The sequence below is a fragment of the Amphiura filiformis genome, chromosome 3, assembly GCF_039555335.1.
Source record: "Amphiura filiformis chromosome 3, Afil_fr2py, whole genome shotgun sequence".
Taxonomy (NCBI): Eukaryota; Metazoa; Echinodermata; class Ophiuroidea; order Amphilepidida; family Amphiuridae; genus Amphiura; species Amphiura filiformis.
In genome coordinates, this window is record NC_092630.1 from 82309838 (window position 1) to 82336008 (window position 26171).

Below are 26171 nucleotides of genomic sequence, written 5' to 3' on the forward strand. Positions count from 1 at the left end.
ATTCATTTTCAACAAGTTTCACAAGTAGCTTTTGGTTCATTAGTTCTGGATTGAGATCCAGCATTTGATTGTAGGGATTATTGAAATTTCAAGTGCTAACACAGATGCGTTCATAATTAAAACTTCAGTGGTCAATATGGTTCCATCATTGTTTTTCTTTCTGTTTTGTATATTTATATGTGCTCATAGATGCACTTGTCAGGGTGAAACATTGAGGGCTTGAAAAACCATTGATCAATACTCAAATGTTGCAATGTCAGCTCAAAATCCAGGACCAGGAAGAAAACCTTCTTTTATATATAGCTATTTGGACTGTCATTCAAGAGCCACAAGACTTACAGGACTCAAATTTGATTTTTGATAATTTCTTGAGTAACAAATTTGATTTTTGCAAATAGCTGTATGATGTATATATATGTATTATACCTGAGAGCTACTTTTATCAGACAACTGACACCTACGCATGTAGAAAGACAGATGAAGATGAAAGCAAATCTGATAAATTGCTGTCTGATGTGTTATTCAACTCTCTACAACCCCTCCTGATGTTGCCTGAAACAAGAAAATATTATGTGACCAGATCTGCTCCAATCAGGTTAAAGTCAGCAATAATGAAACTGAGATATAGGCAAAAAGTGAGGAGAAAAACAATAGAAAAACTTAAGAAAATGGACATATAAAAAAGGTTCATAACTTTGCCACTAAGCATTCAAGCGACCTGGGGATTTAACATCAGTAATTGTATGTACTGAGCAAGTTAGTAATGGTAGTAACTCATTTTTCAAAATGTCCGACATTGGTCTGAGTGGATCAGATTGGGTGATATATGTACATTTGATCTATTCTGGGAGATCCCTCACTTGCATGTGATGGGTCACATAAAATCCCACTTGCGTGCAAAGAATTGAAAGGTTCAATGCCCCATGATATGTCACGTCTCAATTCTTAATTCATTCTGTGAAAAAATTCTATATGCACTTGAGGTTAACAATTCAGAACAATGCTGTATAATTCCCATTTGTTCATCTTCTAGCAAAACTAACATATAGACAACTTTGTCCTTGATTCATATAAAAGCACGATTTGAAAATTTGACTTCCTGATAACTTTCAATGCTATTCAAATAAATCAAATAATATAAGCATACTTGAAAGAAAATTAAAACTGGTCAACAAAACGTGTGTGTTTAATCAGAATTTCAAGGAAATCATTTCCATCAGAATAGATTAACTGACTGCCATACTTTATATATTTTGTACTTCCTCTAGATATTGATAACTCAGCAAAGTTTTGATATATTTTACAAATTTATCAAATGTTTTAATCAGTAAATATCAGGTTATTAAAAGATTAAAATGTTTTAAAATTTGGTCTTAAAAATGTTTTTATTATTAATGTTGACAAAGTGTTATTGTAATTTTTCTCAAACTTTAAAAATGTTCTGAAAACATTTTATAACCATTATGTAACCCAACATTTAAATGTTTTAAGCAACCTTTGTGCAAGCTGTGTCCTTGCTATGCTATGCTGATGGCAAAGTGAGTAGCCTATATATTTATTTGCTGTAGAAGTAGTGAATCCTTAATTTGTCAACATACTAGATACTATACACTTCCGATAAAGTTTTTTCTGTAATGGATCCGAGATTATCTGAGTGTTGTTGACTACATAATATCTTCTACCAACCGGTGTGATATCAATCTCTTTAAATCATTGCATATATCATCAATCACTGACTGACACAGATAGCCACATACGAGTATCTACACGTAATTCCTGTGTGAGGTGTATTGTTTCATCATGATATTCTCGAAAGATGTCACTGCAGATAATTTTCAACAGATTGAGGTATCATAGGTGAAAGGATACATCAAGCACATTGACTTTCACTTTTTTTTTTCTAAATTTATTATTTGCAGATATTAGATGCATGCTTGCATCATTTAACCAATGCTAATGTTACACAAATATATCAAAACCTAGGTAAAGGGTTCTGTACATTCTCTATTTGTCTGCTAAGAATCTGCAAAAAGCTGAATTTGACCACAACATTGACAGTAAGATACACCCTTTTGGCATGTGATGCCCCATGCAGGTGAACAGAACCCTATAGCTATGATTACTATTTCTCATCAGAACTGGTCACAAATAATTCAATTACTTCATTCTGAATGCCCTGATAGCGTATGATTTTTTAATGGCCTTCCTTGCTTTCTTGTCTTCTATTTAAACATGTATGAACACACACGCTCTACATGATTGGACATGACAAAGCTATTATTATTACAGCAGTTTGAAGTCTCATTGCTGACACATGTTACAATAAATACCGATAGATAACAAGTTTTGATTTGACACAGGTGGATATACAGAATGCCAATCCTATAGCAATCATTTTGCATCATTTGCATTGCTCTTTCTTTGTTAATCCACAAGCAGGATAAATAACCTATTGTTATGGCAGGTGCTTTAAACCTTCAAGCATAATATTTTACTTTCACCGATGAAAACCTTCACAAGTATGTTAGACCACCAATTTTTATGAAGCACATAAGCATTCAATGTGTTCTTGATACAATTACAAACATGCTCTTTTTGTCATATTTCTAAAGAGTGATAGCAATTACCATTTATGTTTAGTTTTATTCCAATGAAATGTTTGTTTTTTAAGCAAAATTTCTCTATCAAATTGAGCTGTACACATCAAACAGAAACAACAATAATATTGATAATGATGATAATCAGGTGTTAACATGTAATGGCAAATTTAAAGCATATGTAGATAAATGCACACAATTTAAATAATTTTTCTAGTCACAAGTGGCCTGGCAGATGATTGACCTGATATATTGCCAGCCATACCATCCACCTGCTTTCTAGCAGTGTTTTGTCATCTGTAATTCAACTGACAATTTGACAGGTTTGTCAACATCATAATTGCATCATAATTCTACAGAAAGTCATTCTTCACCTGGTTCAATCAAATATATTCCAACTTCAACAGATACAGTATAATGAAAAAAAGACCCCCTAAATTATAAAAACTTTTTTTAAACAGTTATAAATGTTTAAAACTCAGAGATGACCTTTAAATTGAACCAGTTGGTTACTTCCTTTATCTATAGCCTATATTACTAGTGTTATTTTTAAGGTTCAGTAGTTGTGATTTGACCGCCATGCAGCAATCACTTTTTTCATATTTTTGTGAAATGTTCAATTTCTGGAAATATTTCATTCTTCATTCACATATAGATATTTTTACGGACACTCTTTATATAGCTTCAGTCATTAATTGACATCCCTAATTGTTTTAGGAGTTAAGTGAGGCCTTTCAGATTTTAAATTCAATTAGAACAATGTTATTATGGAGAAAGTAAATTTTGCTCAACTGTATTATATATTTAAAACGTACCTTCCATTTTTTTTATGGAAGTATATGGATTATAGCTCAAATACCTAATTACCAATATGTGCCAAAGAAGAAATTGAATTACAACTATTACATCCACTTGCCCATATACCACCAATGTGGAAAATCTGGCAAACTTCAATAAATCTAAACAATTTTCCCCCTACTTTTTAAAGGTATTGAACAAGTGTGAACATCTAAACTGGGTGAAAATTGTAAATTTCACCATTCTCCTATAATGTAGTTTATATCCATAATTGCAAACCATTTACTCAATCTTAACAATTCTTTTCCATATAAAATTTGATTAATTTGAAAAATAAATTGACGCAGAGAAGAGAAAAGGTCAATAATTACAATTGGTAACCACTTCAAATAAAACACACTGTTAAGCAACTCAAAACCAACGAACAATCTGAATGTTTTGGTAGGTTACATGTATGATAGCAAACGGACATTGAATCTATTAATTCTTTTTTATTTTCAAATTAATTTGATCATTCTTTCTTTCTTTTTCCATTCATTCTACATGTACATATTTACCCCCGGTATTTACCCATTTTGTGGTAAATTTCAGCAAGAATTAGGTGCTGTGTGAAGGTGCTCCCTAAAACGATGCAGTGCAGATCAGACATGAGGGTTACTTCAAGAATATAGCATCTGATGCTCTCACAATCCTACTATGCCAGCCAGAGAGAAGTGTTGGGACACTTTCAATAGGGTATTGTAAATGAGCTAGCCCCCATTCCTCCAATCCTGCTCATTACCTGTCATTGAGATTGGCAAGGGATGGGATGGTGTTGATGGAAAGAATTTTCAACATTTGAAATATTACAGAAATACAGCAATAATAAAGTGCATATTTACTGTTATTGTTTATATATTAGTTAGCTGTGTTGTTTCTTCCCAAATTTTCCTTTAAAAGTTCAAATGAAAACAGCTCTACATGTAGTGGTGTAAATTGTTCACTAATTAACTGCACAGTTTTTCACATTCACAGAAAGAATGTGACACAAACGACTTATAAAGGTGTTTTTATCATGACTTACCATCAATATAGTGAAAATTTGATGTGCATAATAATGAAATCTATGCAAATTCAAATATTAAAATTGACGCAAAATATACAAGAGGGATTAGAGAGAGTGCTATTATTTACACTTTATTTCTATTTTTCACTTGTTTAAAATCCCATTTCCACTGAGTCTTCAAGAGTGAATATGTAATATCTGATGATGGGTTTGAAACGTAAATATCAAAATGCATCTGGATCTATCAGAAAGCCCTAAAGGGTAGAAATGAAATGGAAAGATGCACCGGAGCATCAAAAGTCTGACTTCTAAATGTGCGTGTTTACCTGCTTAGAGACTGACTGGTGTTATATGTGTCTGTTTATGCCTTCCAGCCATGTCTACCAATAAGCACTTTGTTGCATAAGTGCCGACTAAAATCAGCAATGAAACAGACACTTTAGATGTATTTTAATAAATTCATGATTGAAATTCATCCAAACTTGAAACCTCCTAAATATTCAAAACAATATCAGTTCAATTATGTATTTGTTCAAAATCACACTGTGAATAATTGAAATGCAATCAAAATTATGAATAATATTTGCAAGAAAAACAAGAAATGCTGGATTCTTTAAGGGGGTACTACACCCCTGTGGTAAATTTGTGACTATTTTTGCATTTTTCTCAAAAAATGATAACACACTGGTAACAAAAGTTATGTATATTATTGGGGCAAGGGATCCAATTACTGCACTGAAATTTCAGTAACTCAAGACAAGCGGTTCAGCATATATGATAGGAAATGAGGTACATCCTAGCGGTACCTTATTTCTTATCATAAATAACGAACCGCTTGTCTTGAGTCACTGAAATTCCAGTGTAGTAATTGGATTCCTTGCCCCTATAATACACATAACTTTTGTTACCAGTGTGTTATTAGTTTTTGAGAAAAAATGCAAAAAATAGACACAAATTTATCGAGGGGTGTAGTACCCCCTTAAGCATCTTAGCAGAATGTGAAAAACAAGCATTTTTCAAATAAATCAAGACCATTTTGTCATGGAAGAAATTAATTATACAAGCATGAGAATGTGTAATGATGATTATAAGGGTTATGGGGGAAGCACCCTGGTGGGGGATCAGGGGTATTAGCTCTAGCCCCCCTCCCCCCAAAAAGAGCAGTTTTAAGAATGTAACCCAATGTGGAGCTACTTCCTGACATTAAACTAAATGCACCATCTACAGCATCTACAAATGGGAGTGTTGATATTCTTCTAGCCTTTACCCAGTTATTATCTTCAACTAAACCTGACAGCACATTTAATGCAATGAGGCAAATGAGACATTTGTCAAGCAATGTTCTTGCTCATTTAATAATCCACAACACACCAGAAATGATGGCTCCTGAGATATAGGATGCACAATATAAAAAAACAAAAGGAATTGAACATTTCTTTGGGCAATATCTCTAAATCATTTTAGTGATAAATGCCTTTTTCTACTTGGTTGCATCCCAACATTCGCAATCACTTGTATAGAGTATCGTCCAACAGCCCATAATGGTTCAAACTATTCCTCACAGTGCAGCAAAGGCAATTAGTTCTTGTCAAACATGACTGCCGGTAAAATATAAGGATCACGAGAGTACAATTACAAAATAACACGGCAACTACCTGGCTTGGCTCTCGATGTCTCTTGGGACGATATGATAAATTCTCATAATCTTTTTCTGTTTCATTTTATTTCTAGAATTCTACCTGCTGCCTGTATCTTTTGAAACATCTGCATCTGTAGTATTCTGTTGTTAACTCCTGTTAAACAGGGTATCCTGAACAAGGAATAGATGTGGTACAAAGCCACTGTCATTTCCATTGACTATAATGGTGTTTACATTAGAGGTGCAATCACAGGTTTGATATATTGGCCATGCATTAAAGCGCTCTCCTTCCAAACAAATGGAAAAGAGCAAGTTTACATCTATAGTTATTGACTGTTATGTCTACAGCTTCAGCTAGCTGTATACTTTACTATTAACACTTTTTTGCATTACCAGTGTTCAACAAGTAAAGAACTAGTATCCAAACTACTCCAAACCAAACAAGAAACATGGGAGACCTGCCCTGATATGTTGATGTTCTCAAGAAAAATCTGGCCTAGAATCTGCAGACCTTAGGACAGCAATGAAGGACAGAAAGATGTAGAAAGCAATTGTAGCTTAAGGACACAACTCACTTTTCAAGTAAGCAAGCATTCCCCATGACTTGGGATATCCAAATTTGAATCATGAAACTATGTTTCACACAATGTCACTGTGCATGTTTTGAAGTGAGATACTAAAGGTCCGTTCATACTACGCCGCAATTGTGGTACGTTGCCAATATATCGATGATTACTTTTTGCCGCAACTCAGGAATGAACTGTGTATAGTCTGTATGCCTTCCTTGAGTCAGTTAACTAAAATCAGGTTTGGCAATTTTCTCAAAAATTACTCATTGTTGAAGGAATCTCTTATATTTTGATGAAATAAAAAACAATGTCTAAATTACTGCCTCAAGGAAGGTATATGGACTAAAGTGATATTTTCTTGCAGCATCACGGAACTAATTCATCAGATTTGGTAATGAAATTCATGTCAACTTTTAATAACTGCTAAACAGCTTAATAACTGCTTAACAAGTTATCCAAAATCAGTGCTTTACTTACTTGGTAATTGTACAGTCTCTAACACATTCACAGCACAATATGGTTCTGACTTCTCACTTGCAGCTGGTTCGATATCTTCCAAGTCCACTTGAAGGACCCGCACTCGTAAGAACACCATGGTGAAACACCTGTTATCCGTCCAGCTTCTGATTAGTTGTTGCTCCTTCAATGGTCGGTGGATTGATTATTCACTCTCTTGTATCAGCTAGTCTGTTGAAGAAATGATAAGAAAAAGAACACAATTTGTTAGAAATCCAGCATATTGATGAGCCAGGTACGTGCAAGCAAGTTGCTTATACAAACTTAATTGAGGGTATAGAACCCTGGATGACTCTCAGTTGTGCATATATTTATACAATACAAACCTGAAATGAGGCATCTGTCTGTGTAACTACTACAGAAATGACAATTCACCAGTGTAATGAAGCAGCGAATAGGAAAATTTGAATTAATACAGTGACTATCCAAAATGGGTCAACTCATAGGTATATACACAGAATATTTTAATAACAATGAGTAATAGCACTCCAAGTATAAGATTTCTGCCAACTTGTATTCCATAAGGTATACTAGCGGCAGCTCATCTTGATCATACTTTGATATACATACTCTAAATAGATCAAATTCAGACTTGTTGCTTAAGGGCTAAAAAAGAAGTTTGTATTGCCCTTTAAAGCTCCAAAAGTCAGGGTCGGTCAGTCAGTATTTAAAAAAAAAAATTTGCCACATACAATGTTAAAAAATGCAAGTTCACCACAAAATAATATGGTAAACAATGATTTTATTGTTTTTTTAATATATCAGAGTTGTGCAGTAAAATTACAAACAGGCAGAACATTTTGCAAATTTGATACCAAATAGGTCTACATGAAAATTTAAAAAACAATACAAATAAATGCGACCCTACTTTTTCAGATTTTAGGGTCGGTCTAAAAGGGTAATTAATACAGATCTTACTTAGGCCTAATTGCATGTACATCTCTGTACAGTTCATCTGATTTTAACTACAATCAATCTACATAGGAAAGAAGAATCAATCCTTTGCTGAAACTATTTTTTCTCATGATAACTTTAAGTGGAAGGCAAATTTGATGTGCATAAAAAAACAGGCAATGCAATATTTTAAAAATAAGGTTCAAAATCCATGTGTAATTGATGGATAAAAGATGACATATCACAACTTTTAACAACATGCAAAAAGTTCCAAGGTACAACTGATATAGCAACTTTAAGATCCTGGTTTCAGATCTCTAAGGTACAAGAAACAATTTTGTTTGATCTTTGGATCAACCGGCGACGCTGCTTCAATACTTATCATTAATGAACTGGCAAACTAATTAATCAGAATGAATGCTAAATTTATATTGGTCATTCTATTACCTCCACGACCCATTTTTCAAAATCGCGCACTGTGATTTGTTGAAACGCGTCACGTGAGAGCCCATTATTCTGCAATAATGGGTCCAGCGCCAGTAACACATTCTACGCACAGCATTACGCTTGTTACGCGTGCAATATTTCCGCGATCACGCGCTGTCACTTCTGCTGTATGCGCTCCACCTTGAAGTAAACAACTTAAAATATTTGTGCCAAAAATGACATTTTCTCTTTAAATTGCACTATTTTCTGGTAATAGAATAGAAATAAAGGGTGCAGCATTATCCTTTACGCGCAAATAATGTGTCCTCGGCAGTAAAAGCGTTTAAATAATGGGTTCGGCTGCGCCTCACCCATTATTTACGTTTTTACTGCCTCGGACACATTATTTGGGTGTAAAGGATAATGCTGCACCCTTTATTTCTTAAATATAAATACATGCAAAGATACATATGTTTATATCACAATTAACAATAGTCAATTAATTGATTTCATAAATAATAAGGATTGACCAAGCATCGATGGTCTATCAAAAGATCAAACTTATTTGTTTCTATTGCCTAAATAGTCAGCATCTCTCATCACAGTCTGGGTGAGAACCAAATAATTGACAGCATTCATGCTTTGACAGTTGACATTCTAAAATCACAACTTTTCAGTGACTTATTTACTTTTTTGAAAATCACAACTTTTCAGTTATTCTTTGTTCCTTTTATGCAAAATATGCAACAACAAAATGCCTGTTTTGGGGAATTCTTAAAAAATTGTCAATGTAAAAAACATCTAAAGAACAACCGATAATGACCTGCAATTTTGAGTAATTTTTGTGTATGTATTGGTGAATTTTGGTCAAATTTGGTTAAAATTTGAATATATTGAATGGCACATCACACATGTAACTTGTAGCTTTTAGACAAATATCCCAAAACCAAATACCAGTTACAGCATTCCTAAGCAACTAATTTGATCAATATTAGCACATTCTGTGATTCCTAGAAAGCAATTAGTTTCTCAGTAACACAAGTTTATCCCTATTTTCATTAGGTTTAAGCGAGTCTCTCTATGAAAACATCCATCCATTAATTCTATTTTCCTCCTACATCGCAGCAGTAATAATAAGATACTTAAATCAATGCAATTATCACTGATTAATGCTCTATGCCACATGGCATGGGCCAATTGTCTATATAAATACTGTCATTCATTAAAATAAAACAATCGGCTAGTTAATGTTGTGAAGCATTTTGAAACATCTGCTTCCAAGTATGTGTATATTATCATGATACAATAAAGGATAATATTTAATGTGCACAAGTCATTGGCTATAGCATTTCAATTTCACACATATCATGAGATTCAGTACAGGTGCAGTGGTAAAATATTATATGGAAGCTCCAGGCACGATGTGGGCTCAAGTCCTTCAACAGGTGTTATTTTAATATCAATATTCATAATAATATTTATATTTATTTGAATTACCAAAATGCAAACAATATAATACAAGCCAATAAATGGTAATTCAGGAAAGAAAAACAGACTTGTAAGTCCAAACACGGAGTGCTTTCCTTTAATTTTGTTGCTGTTATTTTTATTATTATCATTATTTCTATTTATGTTACGTAAAAAAAAAGGTTTGTCTCAAAGCTCACGAGTGGTTTGAAAACAAATGCGAAATGTGATTTTTTTTTTTTTAATTGCCGACCTGGTATTTTTATGATATTTTGAGAAAAAAAGTCTTATTTTTGCCGATTTTTTTTTCAAATCGTACGATTTTACGTGTGCAAGCTTTGAGACAAACCGTTTTTTTTGCCTTGTGGAAAATGGAAAGATTGTTGAAAATAATATAAAAATTGGTTACTTTATTTGGTTATCCTATAGATTGAGATGGCTCACTTAAAGATAAATTGACACTAGATTGGAGGAAAGGGTATTTCCCTACTGTATTCCCTGAAAACACACTGTCCACTCCTGTATGCATTTATCTCACAAGGTAAATAAACACCAAATGACATTTCAATATTGTATGCAGCTTTCTCAGTGATCTACTTTATTTTTTTCATGTAGAGGTTTACTTAGAAGTTTGAACAGGTTTTCATGATTATACATGAAATACAAGATAAGTGGAAAATAGGGATCACATTCGCTGTAAACTTCTTGATTGTCCACTTGTCCATCATGCATTGCATATTCTTGTTTACGCATAACCCCTGATTTATGCAAAATTAAGGAATCGGATAGCAACATTTGCACAGTATTTGGGGGGGGGGCAGGGGACCTGAGAACACATCAGACACATTGAATTGCATTCTGAATATATCCTTCTGATATTAAATAATTTTGATTTTTTTTTTTTTAATTCGCGATATAATACAGATTTTTTTTAATATAACCTTAATAATTTTACCTATATTTTTTGGTTACATGTCAAAATCATGTACTCAACATTCAAGAATAAAATTCTGCTATGTATGTTGCCAATTGACTGATCCTGTTTGATTCATAGGGACAGACCACATGTAAAATGCATATCATTGCTTGCATAATAAGTTCAATTGTTGCCAACCAGGAAGTGAGTGAACTCCAGACAAAGTTGATAGCAATGAACAGATACAGTTGACTGATACTACAGTAGCTTTAATGTTAAAACATTAAAGCTACTGTAGTATCAGTCAATTATTTGTATTATATTTGTATAAATTGATAGTAGCAGTATTTGGCAGCTTTCTTTGATATTTATGTGGACAGTATACTTAAATCAACGCATTCAGGTAGAATGAAATCAGCTGGTAGAGTATTTATTTTTAGACTGTTAAAATTTGATAACTAGATAATAAAATAGTACATAAAGTGACTACACACCTCTTGGTAGAAATACTGGTATGTGTATTGCTGCATGTACAACTCATCATCATCTACATCTATTCACATAAACTTGCAATTCCATTTATTTATAATTAAACATAACTTTTATTTTGTTTTCATTCTTGTGTATGTGCATAGCAAGACACTAAGAGATTGTAAGCTCCATTTTTGTGGACACATTTTTGCCATTGACAGTTACAGGGTATAGAGTATGTATGCCAAAGAAGGACCAGTTTATATTTTTAATTACAATATGTATTCTGAAAAAGAGAAATCATCAGAAAACAAGATCACCTAAATATGGCAAATGCACACAATATACTTACAAAAAATAAATAATATACTGGCAACTCCTTAATGCATTGACTATGTAAAGATATAAATTTGGGCGCACATATTTCTGTCCTGTCGAATTTGGGTTTTTGCTTAGCAATGCCAACAAGCTACGAACGTGTGACCAATCATTTTCAAAAGCAGCAACAAAATCAACAAAACAATGCATTTCATTGGTCAATGCATGGTCATAGTCAATCGCACTTTGCGGGGGCCTGTGGGGCCTGAGAGCACATTAGACAAATAATTAAAAATGGATATTTTTGATATTTTAACAGTCCTCGAAGTAAACTTTATCAATCTAGTGATATTTACTTAAAGTGCATGTAGCTGTGAGGAAAAGCCGACAATCATTTGAAAATTTTGACTTTCGTATTAAAGATATGTATTTTTTGCCCAAAAGACCTAGGCTGATTGCGTCATTGCATTATGTGGAATGCACACACTCGAGCAGGGGTTTTAATAATGAGCTTTAAATAGTGAGCTCTGGTTGGGTTAGGGTTAAAAGTTACTGAAACTAATCACTAAGTAAACACTTAATGTTCAGTTCTCTCAATTACAATTGTACAACAGAAAACAGTACAAATATGAGTAATACTGAAAGGAAGCTTGACAGTATAATACCAAAACCAATGCCCTTACGCCAATAAAAGGATTAGGGATTAATCTAATGTGATAATCACAACCAGGCACATGTAGCTTTCACGAGTGCAGAGACAGAGAGAGAGAGAGCCCATCCAGGCTCAGTGCACCTTAAGGGCACACAACTATGAATCAACTGGCGTAACTACCTCTTTCTCTCTTTTTGTTTTGTTTTTAAGAAAAAAAAGATCACTTTCCTCACAAGGAAGTGAGGATAACACTACTAAACAACTACTACTAACAACTGACTTGCAGAAACCAATCTAACAGCTTATGTGAATGAAGACACTGCTGGTTAGAACACTCAAAATAGGCAATGTGCCAACAGTCAATAACATCAACAGTTCAAGAGTCTTTTTGTCTGCAATGACAAACTGACATTCAACATGAATGTAAAATGGTTCAAAGTTCAAAGAAGTAAACGCTCAGTTCCAGAGTTTTCTTTAGAATTCCAAATGACATACGTAAATCAGTTCAAAGTTCAATGAAGTGACCATATAGGAGGACACCGATGATGGATTAATGTCATAGTACACAGTGACCTGTCCATTTAGTTTAACACATAGTCTTTCAGGTGCTCAGGAAGTTTGTGAGGGCGCTGAACGCCTTTGTGTGAGCAATGGTGGCATGATCTCAGGGCCAACCATACTAGCTTGGGGATACTTTCACTAACCTCACTGCTGTTACCGGTACATGGATTAGACTGTGCAACCAAACCGGAGGTATTGCTGGAGCTATGACCGCTATCGCGCAAGGGATCGCGAGGATCTGACTCAGAACTGGGGTGCGAGTGATTAGCATTCCTGGGCAGGGGGTCACAAGAAGCAGGTGTGGACAACTCGCCAGGTATGAAAGGAGGCTCTGGAGGAGTACATTCAGGGACCACTTCAACAAACTCGGAATCCTCGGTGGGTGGAGACGACTTGGGAAAGGGACGAGAATCCAGGTCAGGATAATACTGGACCTTAAAGCACTCAGATTTCTTGATACGATAAGAAGTATTCGAAGCTGAGAACCCACAAATTTGGGATGTTGCACCATGGGCCTTCGATAGTAGTGACTAAGTAGCGATCTCTAGCATGAGATTTCTTGCGATCTGAGTAGAGGTAGACAAGATCACCAACCTCCAACGCTGCTGCTGGGGAGGCAGAGGCTAATGGGGCCTTTGAATGAGCACTGTGTGGGTGGTTGGCTTTTCGCAAGGCATGCTGGGCCTGAATCATTTGACAATCAGTGAAAGGAACCTGCTCATTGGTAAACTGGTCTCGCTGAAACCACATCTCACGGGCTGAAAGACCTCGGGATCTGATGCGAGTATTAAGGGCTGCAGTAGCAATGGCAAGTGATAATGATGTAGCCGGACCACCTGTAGAATCTTGTCTGAGCAACTCATCTTCAAGCTCACGAATGGCTTTCTCAGCAACAGGATTCTTGTTATTATTTTTAATACGACCGATCTCAACCGATAGATGGTAACGTGTGAGAAGTTTGTCATTGGCGAGTCGAACAAACCCTGGTGCTGGGTCAGTACGAATGACTGCAGGGGGGCCATCAAGTGGAAGAAGTTCAATGCACAATTGAATCAGGGCATCACGCAACGTGCCATGTTGTTCATTCTCGACAATGCAAGAAGCTGTGTAGGACGTTGAGGTTTCGCGCAGCACAAGGACTAGCTGGCGGCTACGCTTCAGGATATCAGCTGCAAAAGAAATGCCAACTGCATCGGGAGGGTCACTTGAGGACTGCTCGATCAATGTCTTAGGGGCATTGGACAGAGAAGCACACTGGTGACAAGTTGATGTCACTTGATCAATAGCCTTGTCCATATCAAGAGCATAAAAGTAACGCTGGGTCACCAAACTGAGCTGATGTTTGGAGGGATGGTCAAGTTGGATGTGCAGGGCAGTGAGAAGACCATTTAAGACCTGTCTGGGAACAACAATACAATCGCGAGTTGGGGACAATAGTTGATCACGACGAACAACAAGTAGGCCATCTCTAGCGATAGATGCAACCTGCAAATAGCGCTTCACATCTTTGACAGAAGTAGCTTTCTTTGAAGGGCGAGTGCCCTGAACTAGATGAGCATGTGTTCGTCGCAGATCTGGGCATTCCTGCTGAATAGCATGCCAGGCTGCTTTGCTGGCAAAGGGGAGCTTAGCTTTCCCGGACAGAATGTCATGTGCGGAAACACGAAGGACAGTTGCTTCCTCTTCACGTTTGATAAAGGAGCATATTTGACAAGTGGGCTCAGTGCAGTCAGGGGCATTACGACTAGCAAAGTCTGAGGGGTGTTAGCTGATCCTGCAAGATGACGAACAGATGCTTGGAAACGACTGACAGTGGAGAGGAATGTGGACACGCGAGGACTGGCTGAAAACTCACCCGGCAGAGCTTTTCATATGCCTGAACACAAGGTTTGCTGTCAGTGAGGATACATGTCTTGTGTTTGGACTGAATAACATAGGGACTGAAGTGCTTGGTGGAGGCAGAAATAGACAGCGCCTCAATTTCGCAGGGTAACCATGTTGGCTGTCGATCACGCAATTTAGCACTGAAGAACCCGGCGAGGAAGAGTTTGTCATTGCGGGAAATATACAATGTCGACCCAATGCTATGTTCCTTCACGGATCCATCAGTAATGATCCAAAGCTGATCATTGGGATGGGGAAGTGTGACTGCCCTAGCGGAAGACAGTGCTGCTTGAGCCTTGTGAAAAGCAGTATGCAGACTATCAGACCATGTAAGCTCTTCAGTTGATTGGTGCCCTGCAATAGCATCATCTAATGGGGCTACCAGACTGGCACAATTCTGAATGACACGGGCCAGAACCTTGTATGCACCGATGAAGGACCGCATGCCACCAACTTTGCTTGGAGGCGAGCAGCTGGAAAGTGTGGCGATGCTATGGGGGCTAGCACAAAGGGTTCCATTTGACCAAATCCAACCCAGAATTACTGTCTTTTGGGGGCAAATGACTGTTTTGGAAGCAGAAAGACGTAACTCCAGACTTAGACAAAGCTTGCAAAACTTGACGCCAATTCTCAACAAGTTCATCCACAGTATTACCACCACAGTACAAGTCATCAGCGAGTTTTGCTACGACACCTTTCTCTAAGAGGTCACCAAGGACACGACACATCAGTTCCTCAAGGGCTGTTTCAGAACCTGGCATACCCATGGCACACCGTGTATACACGCGCACCCCACGAAAGGGAGTTGCGACACCACAGTATTTCATGGACTCATGGGATAAAGGGATTTGGTAGAAAGCACTAGTCAAGTCAGTGGCAATCAAATACTTCCATTTGGCAATTGAACGCAATGTTGAGTCCACATTGGGCATTAGAGAGGGTTGTGGCTTGCTATATCTACCGACATCAGCAAATGCAGTAACCAGACGAAAGCCTCCATTAGGCTTCTTGACAAGAAAGGACGGGTTAAGGTATTCGACACACACACCGACATCTTCAGGTCTAGCAAAGACGCCTGCTTTTTCAAGCTGATCAAACTTTGATTGCAACTCTTGGAGTTTATCCTGTGCATACAATGGGAGACGACCTTTGCGTTGGGGGGTTGGACCGGTCCCATATTAACCACAGATTTGAAAGGGCCGACAGCACCATTGTAACCTGGGAAACTAGGGTCAAAAACCTCATCGTACTCATCGAGAAGACTGCGGAAGTTGGATTGCTCACAAGTGCCAAGTATACCATCTGGGTCAAGGGCAACAGCAGCTGAGTAGTTAACCGGTGAACTGGGCTTTGGGACACTGACTGATGCTGCTGCAGCAGTGTGTGATGGCTTAGAAGTTAGTGATGGTGAAAAAACAGTGTGTATCTGGCCAAGATGTTCATGCTTTCTGATGACAAGTGGCACACCAGTATTGTTGGGAATGCGAACCCTGCCTGCAATACTTGTGATTACATCAGGCTTGGGCCAGGCTTGTTTGGGCGGTAGGAACCTACCGAAAGCGGGGTATCAACACGGGCTCAATGGCAAAAGTAGCATCTGATTCAACGATGTCTGCAGGGAGATTTACCTCAACGTATGAGCCTGGCCATATGGTAGTGTTTTGAGAAGGTCCACGAAGTATATGGGCACGACGAACAGTGTGCTGGGATTTGGGGCTCTTGTTGGCGCCATAAGTGATAATTGTACCATCTGTCAAGATGATTTGGTTCTTAGCAGGGCTTAATTATACATCATTGCATTTCATGAAGGGAATACCTGCAAGGATTTCTTCGTCAAGGTCTCTAACAACTAGACCTTTAAAGACAAAGGAGTGTCTGTCACGAGTAAAGGTGAGGGTTGTTTCCCCAACTACCTTAAGAGGGGATGACCCATCAGCTTGACGGGCAGACTGCGAACTCTGATGAATGGGGCATCCTAATCGTTGGACAGTGTTTGCGCGAATGAGATTACCAGTGGATCCACTGTCAATGGTGATGCGGACCGCATGGTGCTTGTGGAATGCATCTACATAAGGAGACTGATCAACATGAATTCGCAGCGCTGTCTGAACATTGGGCTGCGCACTAAGGTCAGATTGGTCAACAAAGGCGCATGCTAAATCTGAATCGCTGTCACAATCATCAATGATGTTAAGCTGACGAGCGCGGGCCAGGTATTTTCTGTCCTTTTCAGGGAGGTACGAGCACTCGCTTAAGAAATGCGCATGGTCATGCCGACCAGCTTGCTCACACAGAGGGCAGGATTTACCAAATGATTTCTTAGCTTTCAATTTAGGCATTGGTCTACGCTGACTACTAGTGCGCATGCTGCGAGCAGCATCGTTTGAGCTCAGCTCATCCAGGAGCGAATCCAGAGCTTGAGAAATTTCGGCTTTGATAGAAGCCAAGGTGCGGATCTTAGCTCTGTACCGTGCAGCTGCTTTACTAATCGGGGCAGATCAGGGTTTATAAGACGCAACCACGTTAACACTACAAAGTTTTCGAGTGTAGGCGTAATCTCCTCATCTTCATCGATGACTTGGTCATGGTGACTGATGCCGCCTCCTTCACGCATGAGGTTGTCTTCGGTGAATGCTACTAGACGCTGGTACAAGTCCTCTGGCCGTTCATCAGGGCTAAGGGTAATATTGTTGAACTCTAGGAAGTGGCCACCTGTTGTTTGGAAGCCAAAATGGAGACGGATGGCTTGCCATATCGTTTTCAGGCTGGTGCAGTTTTTGAGTATAGTATTTCGTGAGATAATTGGACAATAGTTGGCTATTTGTCCAAGCATAAGCTCCAATGCAGCATTTTTCTGGACTGCTGTTTTCCTTTGGGCTTCCTGTATGTCCTCACCGTCGTTAGTGAGACCTCGAAGAGGGAAGTTTTTGACTTTTTGCCCCATACCGCTCCTTCAACCAAGTAGGGAGAAAAGCTTGGGTCTAATGACAGTGTATACTGGAGGTTATGTTTCCAGCTTTCAAATGAGTTTATTGTTTCGTTTCTTTGTTAGAGGCCATTGCTTGGCGCATCGATGTGTTGTGGCCATTGCTGATTGTTTTTACACTCGTGTATGTGAACCAGAATAAAAGCTAATATGCAGCCTTGCAGGCTTAAGCTTACTGTTTTAAGCTTACTGGTCGCTCACAGTCTTGTGAAAGATCACACATTTAGGGTTCAAGATGACCACCAATTTCGTCAGGAAGGTCAGCTGAGAGACTTCAGAGATGACTGGTTTCGAATCCCACCGCTGCCACCACGCCAATAAAAGGATTAGGGATTAATCTAATGTGATAATCACAACCAGGCACATGTAGCTTTCACGAGTGCAGAGACAGAGAGAGAGAGAGCCCATCCAGGCTCAGTGCACCTTAAGGGCACACAACTATGAATCAACTGGCGTTACAACTTTTCTATGACAAGACATATAGGAACAGTACATGTTATGCTGCCTTAAGTACTGTAAATTGTAGATCCGTTTACTTTACATGGAGGACTGCAAGCCAAAATTGTTACCATTCTTTTGATTTCTTTTACTGTTATCATTCTGACTGACTGAACTACTGGTACATAAATAAACTCAACCCAGAAAGTATCGAAACGATTATAGATGTTCATATATATCGGGAACTGAAATATATAGCAAAAACTTATTTAATGTATTTTGATACCTCTTTTGTTGCTCTACGATATCATTTGGTCGGGTTAAGGGCACTTGAGTGGCTTCAAGTCGGATTTTGAAAGTTGCACTTAGCTCCTATTCAAGCCAAATGCATTCGTCGTGTACACACACCCCCACCCCCACACACAAAATCAAGACAAAGGACACCGACGTGCTCTGTTTATTTAACCATGAACTTTACTTTATTTTACTCCTTCGACTTCCAACTTCAATACTTGCTACCCTTTACTTATCTCTGACTTATCTCATGAACTCTTTCTGCTGACATCTCAATACTTGGTGTGCCCACCATCACTGTCCTTGTGTGTATGTGTGTATGTACACTACGAACGCATTTGGCTTGAATAGGAGCTAAGTGCAACTTTCAAAATCCGACTTCAAGCCACTCAAGTGCCCATAACTCGACCAATTGAGTGGATATGTGCCTTGTCGCTATTATTATTATTATTATTACTATTATTATAAATGATATCGTAGAGCAACAAAAGAGGTATCAAAATGCGCAGGAGAAAGCTGCGCTTTATATACATTAAACAAGTTTTTACTATATATTTCAGTTCCCGATATATATCTGACCATCTATAATCGTTTTGATACTTTCTGGGTTGAGTTTAGATGGTATTCAGCAATTAATTCATCTTGTTAACAATAATATGTTTATGATTATTTATCTTGTTGGGCAACAGGTTGCTTGAATTATTGCACACGCCTAGGTGTTTTCAGTTACACTGGACAATGGTAGAAATTGACTTCCTGAAATAATCACTTGGTCATCTCTTTGATCTCTTTTTACACATACTCCATCAAAATTCAGTTGAAAGTAACCAAATAAAATGACAATTTTGTTTTGAAAACACAGCCTGACATAGCATGACGATTTATCGTGTACACTGTGCGATCTACTACAGCCTGTGTGACTGTGCAGGCGTATAAATGAGGAAGTGAATCAAAACCATGCCAACTGTCCGGGCCAACTCACTAGTGACTGATTAGTATTTTACTTATTGTATCCATAGTCGTGCATTTGCGTTGTAGTTTGAAATATGCGATATACGCTGTTGAAAGATGTGTTCATTCAATTCAAATTTCTAGTATAGTACTTAGTAGGCCTATGTGCATTCTGTCAGAACGAAGTGAGTTTCTATTGCCGTTTGCCAGTAAATGTCGCCGCTTTTTCCTTCCTCAAAAAGGAAAGGACAATTTCACAGGTAATCTCTCCCCGCTATTCACCAATAAATAAAGGGGAAGGTCATTTTCTAAATTGAACAGAATTAATTTTGTACAAAATTATCGCAAAAAAGTGGGCATTTTTGTAATTTGGGTTTTTTTTGCCTTAAAAAAAACTTTTTTGTCTGGGGGGAAAGAGAAATATGAGGGAAGGGCAAATCCTCCTGTAGTACCACTACTGTTGATGTAAACTGGCTCAGAGGATCCTAGTTATCGATTTTGAGAACCAGGAGAGAACCAACAAATAATGAAGTTAACATGATTAAAACTTCAAGCAGTGCAATCACAGACAATGTTACCTATAGCTCTCTTTAACATTGCTGTACAAATGGATAGGATGTGAAACATGTCATAGAAAGCTTATCAACATATACAATGATGAAAACGATGTGAAAAGTTATCAAATACTCACTATTTTATAAAAGTTGCAAAACATGTATAAATCCACCGGTACTGAGTAATCTAAGCCTGATTATATGGATGGAAATGTTAGAAATTAAAGTTTAAAACTGTCCTCTGCAATGATATCAGTACAGCAACAACACAAGGAAGCAGAACTCAGCTACACCACACCAAAAACAAATCCTGGTTACACAGGTAGATCAATGACTTGTCAAACCATAAAATGCCATAAAAACACACGTCACTGCCTCAACTGCACCCAGTATCAGAAGAATATCATGCACTTAATAAAGCTCAATTGTATAAATTAATACATTTCTGCGTGTTCATATGCCATCCAAGTATTCATTATATTGACTTCCCATAAAATGAATTAACTGATACTGTTCAACCCTACCTACTGAACCAGGAAGTGAAAAGGCTACACATGTCTTCCTGGTGGTATGTAAGTTTTCTGCATGGTTGATTTGTCTTTTCACACCCTCTTAATTTTCACAAATTTCTTTTATCTTAAACATTTTATGCCTTTCTTGTGTATTACCAGTGAAGTTGGATTAAATTTGAGAAGATGCAAGCTGTAACTGTAAAGTATACTATAAAAAAATAACTATAAAGTAACATGATCAAGAATTTTATTTTTTTTTAATTTTAATATATAAGTTAAACTTTGTGAAGAGATAACCTTATAGCATATAACATTATTCTAGTAAGGTCATACATAATACAACTAATAAAAGAACATAAAGACTGACCATAGATCCTGGTCTGATTGAGTGAAAATGCTACTTGAATATAGATCACAGAAACAGAAAGGTTAATCAGATATAGTCAACATGGTGTGATTTGCTGGTCTTCCTGATATTTAAAATATGGAAAGTTAGACAGTCCTTGATGACATAGTCACAATTGTCTATTGTTTTGTTTGTTTTGTTTGACTCCTTTTGTTGTTTGGTTTCCCACCCCTGAAAAGGAACATGTTAAAATCAACCTTTGAATGAATAATATTATTTGAGTACAATACCCACAAATAATAACACTAATGGCTTTGTCCTTGCCACCATTGAGTAAAATACCTATAATAAAATTATCTGAAAACACAGAAGACCAATGAGCAAAAGTTACTTTAATGTACTTTAAACATGTGATTAACTATATGAAAATATTGTTGATTTTACCAAATTGTATACACAGCAGAGACACATTACACAAGTCCAAAGTCTTATGGTTTACTGCATCACACATGTCTGTCAAATATTATATGCGGCACAAACCCGGCCTCGGACAGTTCAATTTATTCTGTGAGAATCTGATTTGATTGTCACCAGCAACCTCAACCAAGAGAATCAACACTTTATTAACACGTATGCAGAGTCAAAATTTATTCTTTTTTCTATTTTATGAGAATTGACAACCGTGAATGGTTGATTCTTGCCAATTCAAACTTTTGTGAAAGCTACAACTGTACAACTAGATTTAAAAGTTCATATTGAAATTTTTCAACATTCAAGGAAGACATGCAGTTTGCAGTGTTGCTATTACAGTGATCAAAGGTAACAGCATTTTGTTTGTTTCCCAGGTGTGTTTGTTTTGCATTTATTAGGAATCATCAATGTGAAAATACAAACAATTATTAAAAAAATGTACATTTAATTTAGGTCTTGGAGATTAACCCTAACCGCCTAAGGGCTTTTTGCGACGGGAAGGGAAAAGAAGGAAAGAATAAAGAGAGAAAAGAAGGAAAGAAGTTGTTTGCTCTGGGTGGGATTGAACCGAGACCCCTCGCATGCCAAGCACTTGGTCGGCGACACTTTGCCACGGGTCTTGGGCTTCGCTGGCCAGCGAAACACACCACGTGGGATGCATGCACGAACAGCGCATATATCAAGTAGTATTTTGTAACATTCAGGAGCGTTAGGGTTAAAGTCACAGCGTAAAATTGTTGCAATCACTCCATTTTTAGGAGAAAATAACATTTTATTATTTATGTAGATTTAATTTTCATTAGTTTCCAAAATGAATTGCAATCAAATTCATACATCATAAATGGTGCCGTTTTGTAAAATTACTGGTAGTACATGTAAGGAGATCTGAACCACAGAGTTCCTTTTATAATCTGTGTCTGAACATAATATTGATATTTCATCTGACACATAAGGTTACATGCACATATTTTCAATCCAATTAGGACGTGCAATATATCAAATAATCATATCTCAATATCAAACTAATGATATTTGTACTATTGGTGCTCGCACTCACAGTACGATTACAAGAATTATATGCACTGCATAATTAAGATGACCCCCACAACAAGGCTTAATGTAAATATAAAGAAATCAAGAAATAACCTTTATTGGTTTTGATGAGTTAATAAGGAAATAGTACTAATATAAATGATAACTGTATCACACTATATCAACCTACCAAGTTTGAAGTTTACCAACTGTTTTGGTGCTAGAGTGTATTAATGGAATTTCAGGCAAAATATGCAATAAGCTCATTAATATGCAGATAATGACAAGAAACTATACAGTAGTAGAGGACATCATACTATATCATCCTACATGTACCAAGTTTGAAGTTTACCAGCTGTTATGTTTAGGTGCTATTATTAAGAGTGGATTAATGGAATTTCAAGCAAAATATGCAATAAGCTCATTAATGTGCAGATAACATATAACACAAAACTATATACAGCAGCAGAAGCCATCATACTCTATCAGTATGCTTCGTGGTGCAGGCATAAAAATAATGTTAAGATTAAAATTAATTATAGCATGTTGAGCTATTTTGATAGGTTTTCATAAAGCAATATGTTGTGTGTGTTTAAGAGCATATGGTATCTTCAATTGAAATTTTATCGGACCACCTGAACATATGTTGTATCCTTTGTAATGTGTTGACATGTTATTAGGAAATGCAACCATTTTTTCCAAATCCTTTACTTTTTAATTTCCATTTCAAAATTTCGGAATTTGACAAAGTGAATCTATAGACAAGTCACTACTTCTCATTATTGAAATTAATTTAATATTTGAATTGTGAAAAGTGATACAAATATTTGGTACATTTGCAATTTTGCATAACAGATTCTTATTCAAGATACATTAATTGGGACAAACACCTGTTATATTTGTTTAATAATGCTATTGAATATTTTCTGATATGTACACTGTAATGAGAAATAAAACTAAACTGAACTAACAAATATCAATTTAGAAACATACACCGTTATTGATAGACTTACTGAGAGGATCAGCAGGGAATGATTATATTGTACACCACAGGGCACATTTGTATACAGAATAACATGTTTAAATCATGAACTCATAATAATTCAACTTTTGAAAGTTAGAGCCCCTCTAAACATTTATAAGTGACCATTAGTTCCTGAACTTGGCTGAAGTCTATCAGGAATAGATGTCACACATAAAAGTGTCCAAACAATGTCCAATCACTTGCCAATGTATTGAACGTCATTAATAGATGCCTCACTATTGTTAATATGGTCAGTAGGCTAATTAATTGAGACCTAAAGGGAAGTATTTAATTAGTATGGAAACAGTTCCAAGGGGGGAGGTCACAAGCAATTCATTTTAAATAGTAATTGAAATTCATTACACAAATTAGCCATTCATTTCCACACTAACAGAAGCTGTAATATCAAGGCCATTGTCACACACAAGATACTAGAAATATAGGGTCCACAACTTATGAGTTCCCCCTAATACTTATTAAATAATAAGTGTAAAAATGTAAAAAGGTATGTATAGCCCTATTTTTTTTACACATGTGGACCAATTTATATTGTCACACATCATTGCGTTCAGTCACAGTGGTTTATTGTGTAAGAAAAGAGGCCTTTTAAAAGTTGCACCTGAGTCCATAGGAGTCAGGTTTTCTTTAACAATCACATATATAAATAGACCTGGCCTACTGTATTGTTTGAGAGTTGACTCTATGGACCTAGATGCAACTTTTAACAAAAACAGTCTCTTTTTTACATAATGAACCATTGTGACTGAATGCAATGACACTATAATTTGGTCCATATCTGTAGAACAATTAAGGCTACACATGCCTTTTTTACAGGTTTGCATTTGATCAGATATTATTCGATTTTAAAAAGTATTTAGAGGGGGAAGTTGTGGACCCTATTTATTTCTTTACACTTTTTGATGTCACAAACCCTTGCAGTCCATAAAAGGTTACTCAACTGGAATTCTTTTCTGAACATGTCAAAGAAAACTTTTTGAAAGCACAATAGATAAGAAATAAAAAAGTAATCTGTTCTGTTTGATTGTTAGTGGCTGGAACACATGCATTCATTCAGGGCAAAGTTAATTTTCTTGCCGAGTACATATTTGAAATTTATTCAGATATATCAAGGGTTGAGAACCAGAAAGCCTGAACTCCCAAAAAACTCCTTTGTGAGTAAAGGCTTTCCAGCTCTCAACCCGCGATATACATCAATAACAGAATATACAATTTTGAGCAAATTGTATTAAATGTAATCTTTGCCAAAAACTATTTTATGGTCATTTTAAGCTGAAATAAATTAAAATTTTAAAATAATTTTAAAAAACCACTATCTTGGTATCTTAACTGTCGAGCTATATGGTGATTTAATGTCTTAATTAAGATATTAATTCAATATTGCTGTTGTCTAAATGTACAAACACAACAAATTTGACTGATTCCAATGAAGGTTAAGTTGGGACAAGTGTAAACATTACAAATATGCCAAAAAATCGCCGGTTTGGAAAAAAATCATTTAAAAAGATTGTACATTATTGCTTGATCCTAGATCTTCTGCAAGTCAAAAATGAAGCTCTATACATGACGAGTAGAATGTTTTCAGCAATCTCTCCTGAGATAGGCATTTAAGTCAATACGTCTCTGTGCAAAGCATTTGGATCTATACTCCATTGTTTCTCAAATGTTAAGACCTCTATATTAGTTTCATTTAAGGAGGCACTCTCGTACAAGTAAATCAATAGTCAGGTTCATATGACTTGACTCAGACCCATGTCTCAAGTACAATGTAACCCAGAAGCAATAGAAAGCCAGCAAACATTTAATAACCAAGTATCAGTCCAGACAACTGGTTGTTAAGGAGTATAACATCATATTTATCTTCCCAACAATCAAATCATCATGACAAGTGCCTGTATACATAACCCAGGTTCAATTTGCTGGTATGAGGGAGACATATGAAGATTAATCATCACTATTATCCCTGAAGACAGTCAATGCTAACAGACCTAACCAAGAACTTCCTTTTTCCCTACCCTGTCCCTCCCGGGCTAACAGCAAAGGTGTTTGCATAGACACTGACAAAATGTTGTAGATATTAACGCTCCAATAACATTGCTGATAGAGCGGAAATATGAATTCAAAAAGATGACATGATTTGCTTCACAGGGTGACATGCCCACCGATTATTAGCGGTAATGATTTGTAAAGACAGCTTTACCGCTTGCTTGTCTGATTGTGGTGGCATGCGTGTGTGGGCATGATGATGCTGGAATACCCTACAGTGCAACTATTTCTAAATAAATAGTCAATAAGGCCAAAAAAAAAAAAAAAAAGTGTTTGTTTGCCCAGACACGACCGACCCAAAAATTCAAAAAACATCATACACTTTTTTAAAATTTTTTTTTAAATGATATAAAAATAAAGAAAATGATGTTTTTTCCCCATAAAAATGCCAAATGACACCATGCCAACAATATTTTGCCATCAATCAGCATCAATATAGAGAACCAAGCACATCATGTACAGGTATGATAGTCTGGGATTTTGTACTCCAGCCCGATTTTGTTACCAAAGAGGTTAAACTTTAGGCCTATATGGTAAGGTTGAAATACATTCATAGATCAAAGCAGCCATTCAGAAATACGGTTAGAAAAGTATGCAGAGTACATTGATTGTATATAATGTGCAATCCGCGTACTACGCGCAGTGCTTTCATTTTTTTTTCGCATGCTTTTTGGGCGGGTTGATGCATTTATATTGGGTTCTATTTCCAACATTTTTAGTGATAGTTTTGTTATAAAAACATCAAA

At 36.6% G+C, this 26171-nt stretch overlaps 1 protein-coding gene across 7 annotated transcripts in view; it reads right to left on the reverse strand.

Annotated features, from left to right (window-relative positions):
• The window catches only part of LOC140149264 (protein kinase C delta type-like), a 285297-nt gene that overhangs the window by 74344 nt on the left and 184782 nt on the right, over nucleotides 1–26171 (reverse strand). For 5 of the 7 annotated variants that reach the window (XM_072171518.1, XM_072171511.1, XM_072171512.1 and 2 more), the window contains one exon: nucleotides 7126–7335. In XM_072171518.1, the coding sequence (XP_072027619.1) occupies nucleotides 7126–7243 (118 nt within the window). In that variant the 5' untranslated portion in view covers nucleotides 7244–7335. Of the gene's footprint in view, nucleotides 1–7125; nucleotides 7336–20113; nucleotides 20232–20855; nucleotides 20868–26171 lie in introns of those variants that run through there. The other 2 variants (XM_072171517.1, XM_072171514.1) reach the window with 2 other exon arrangements.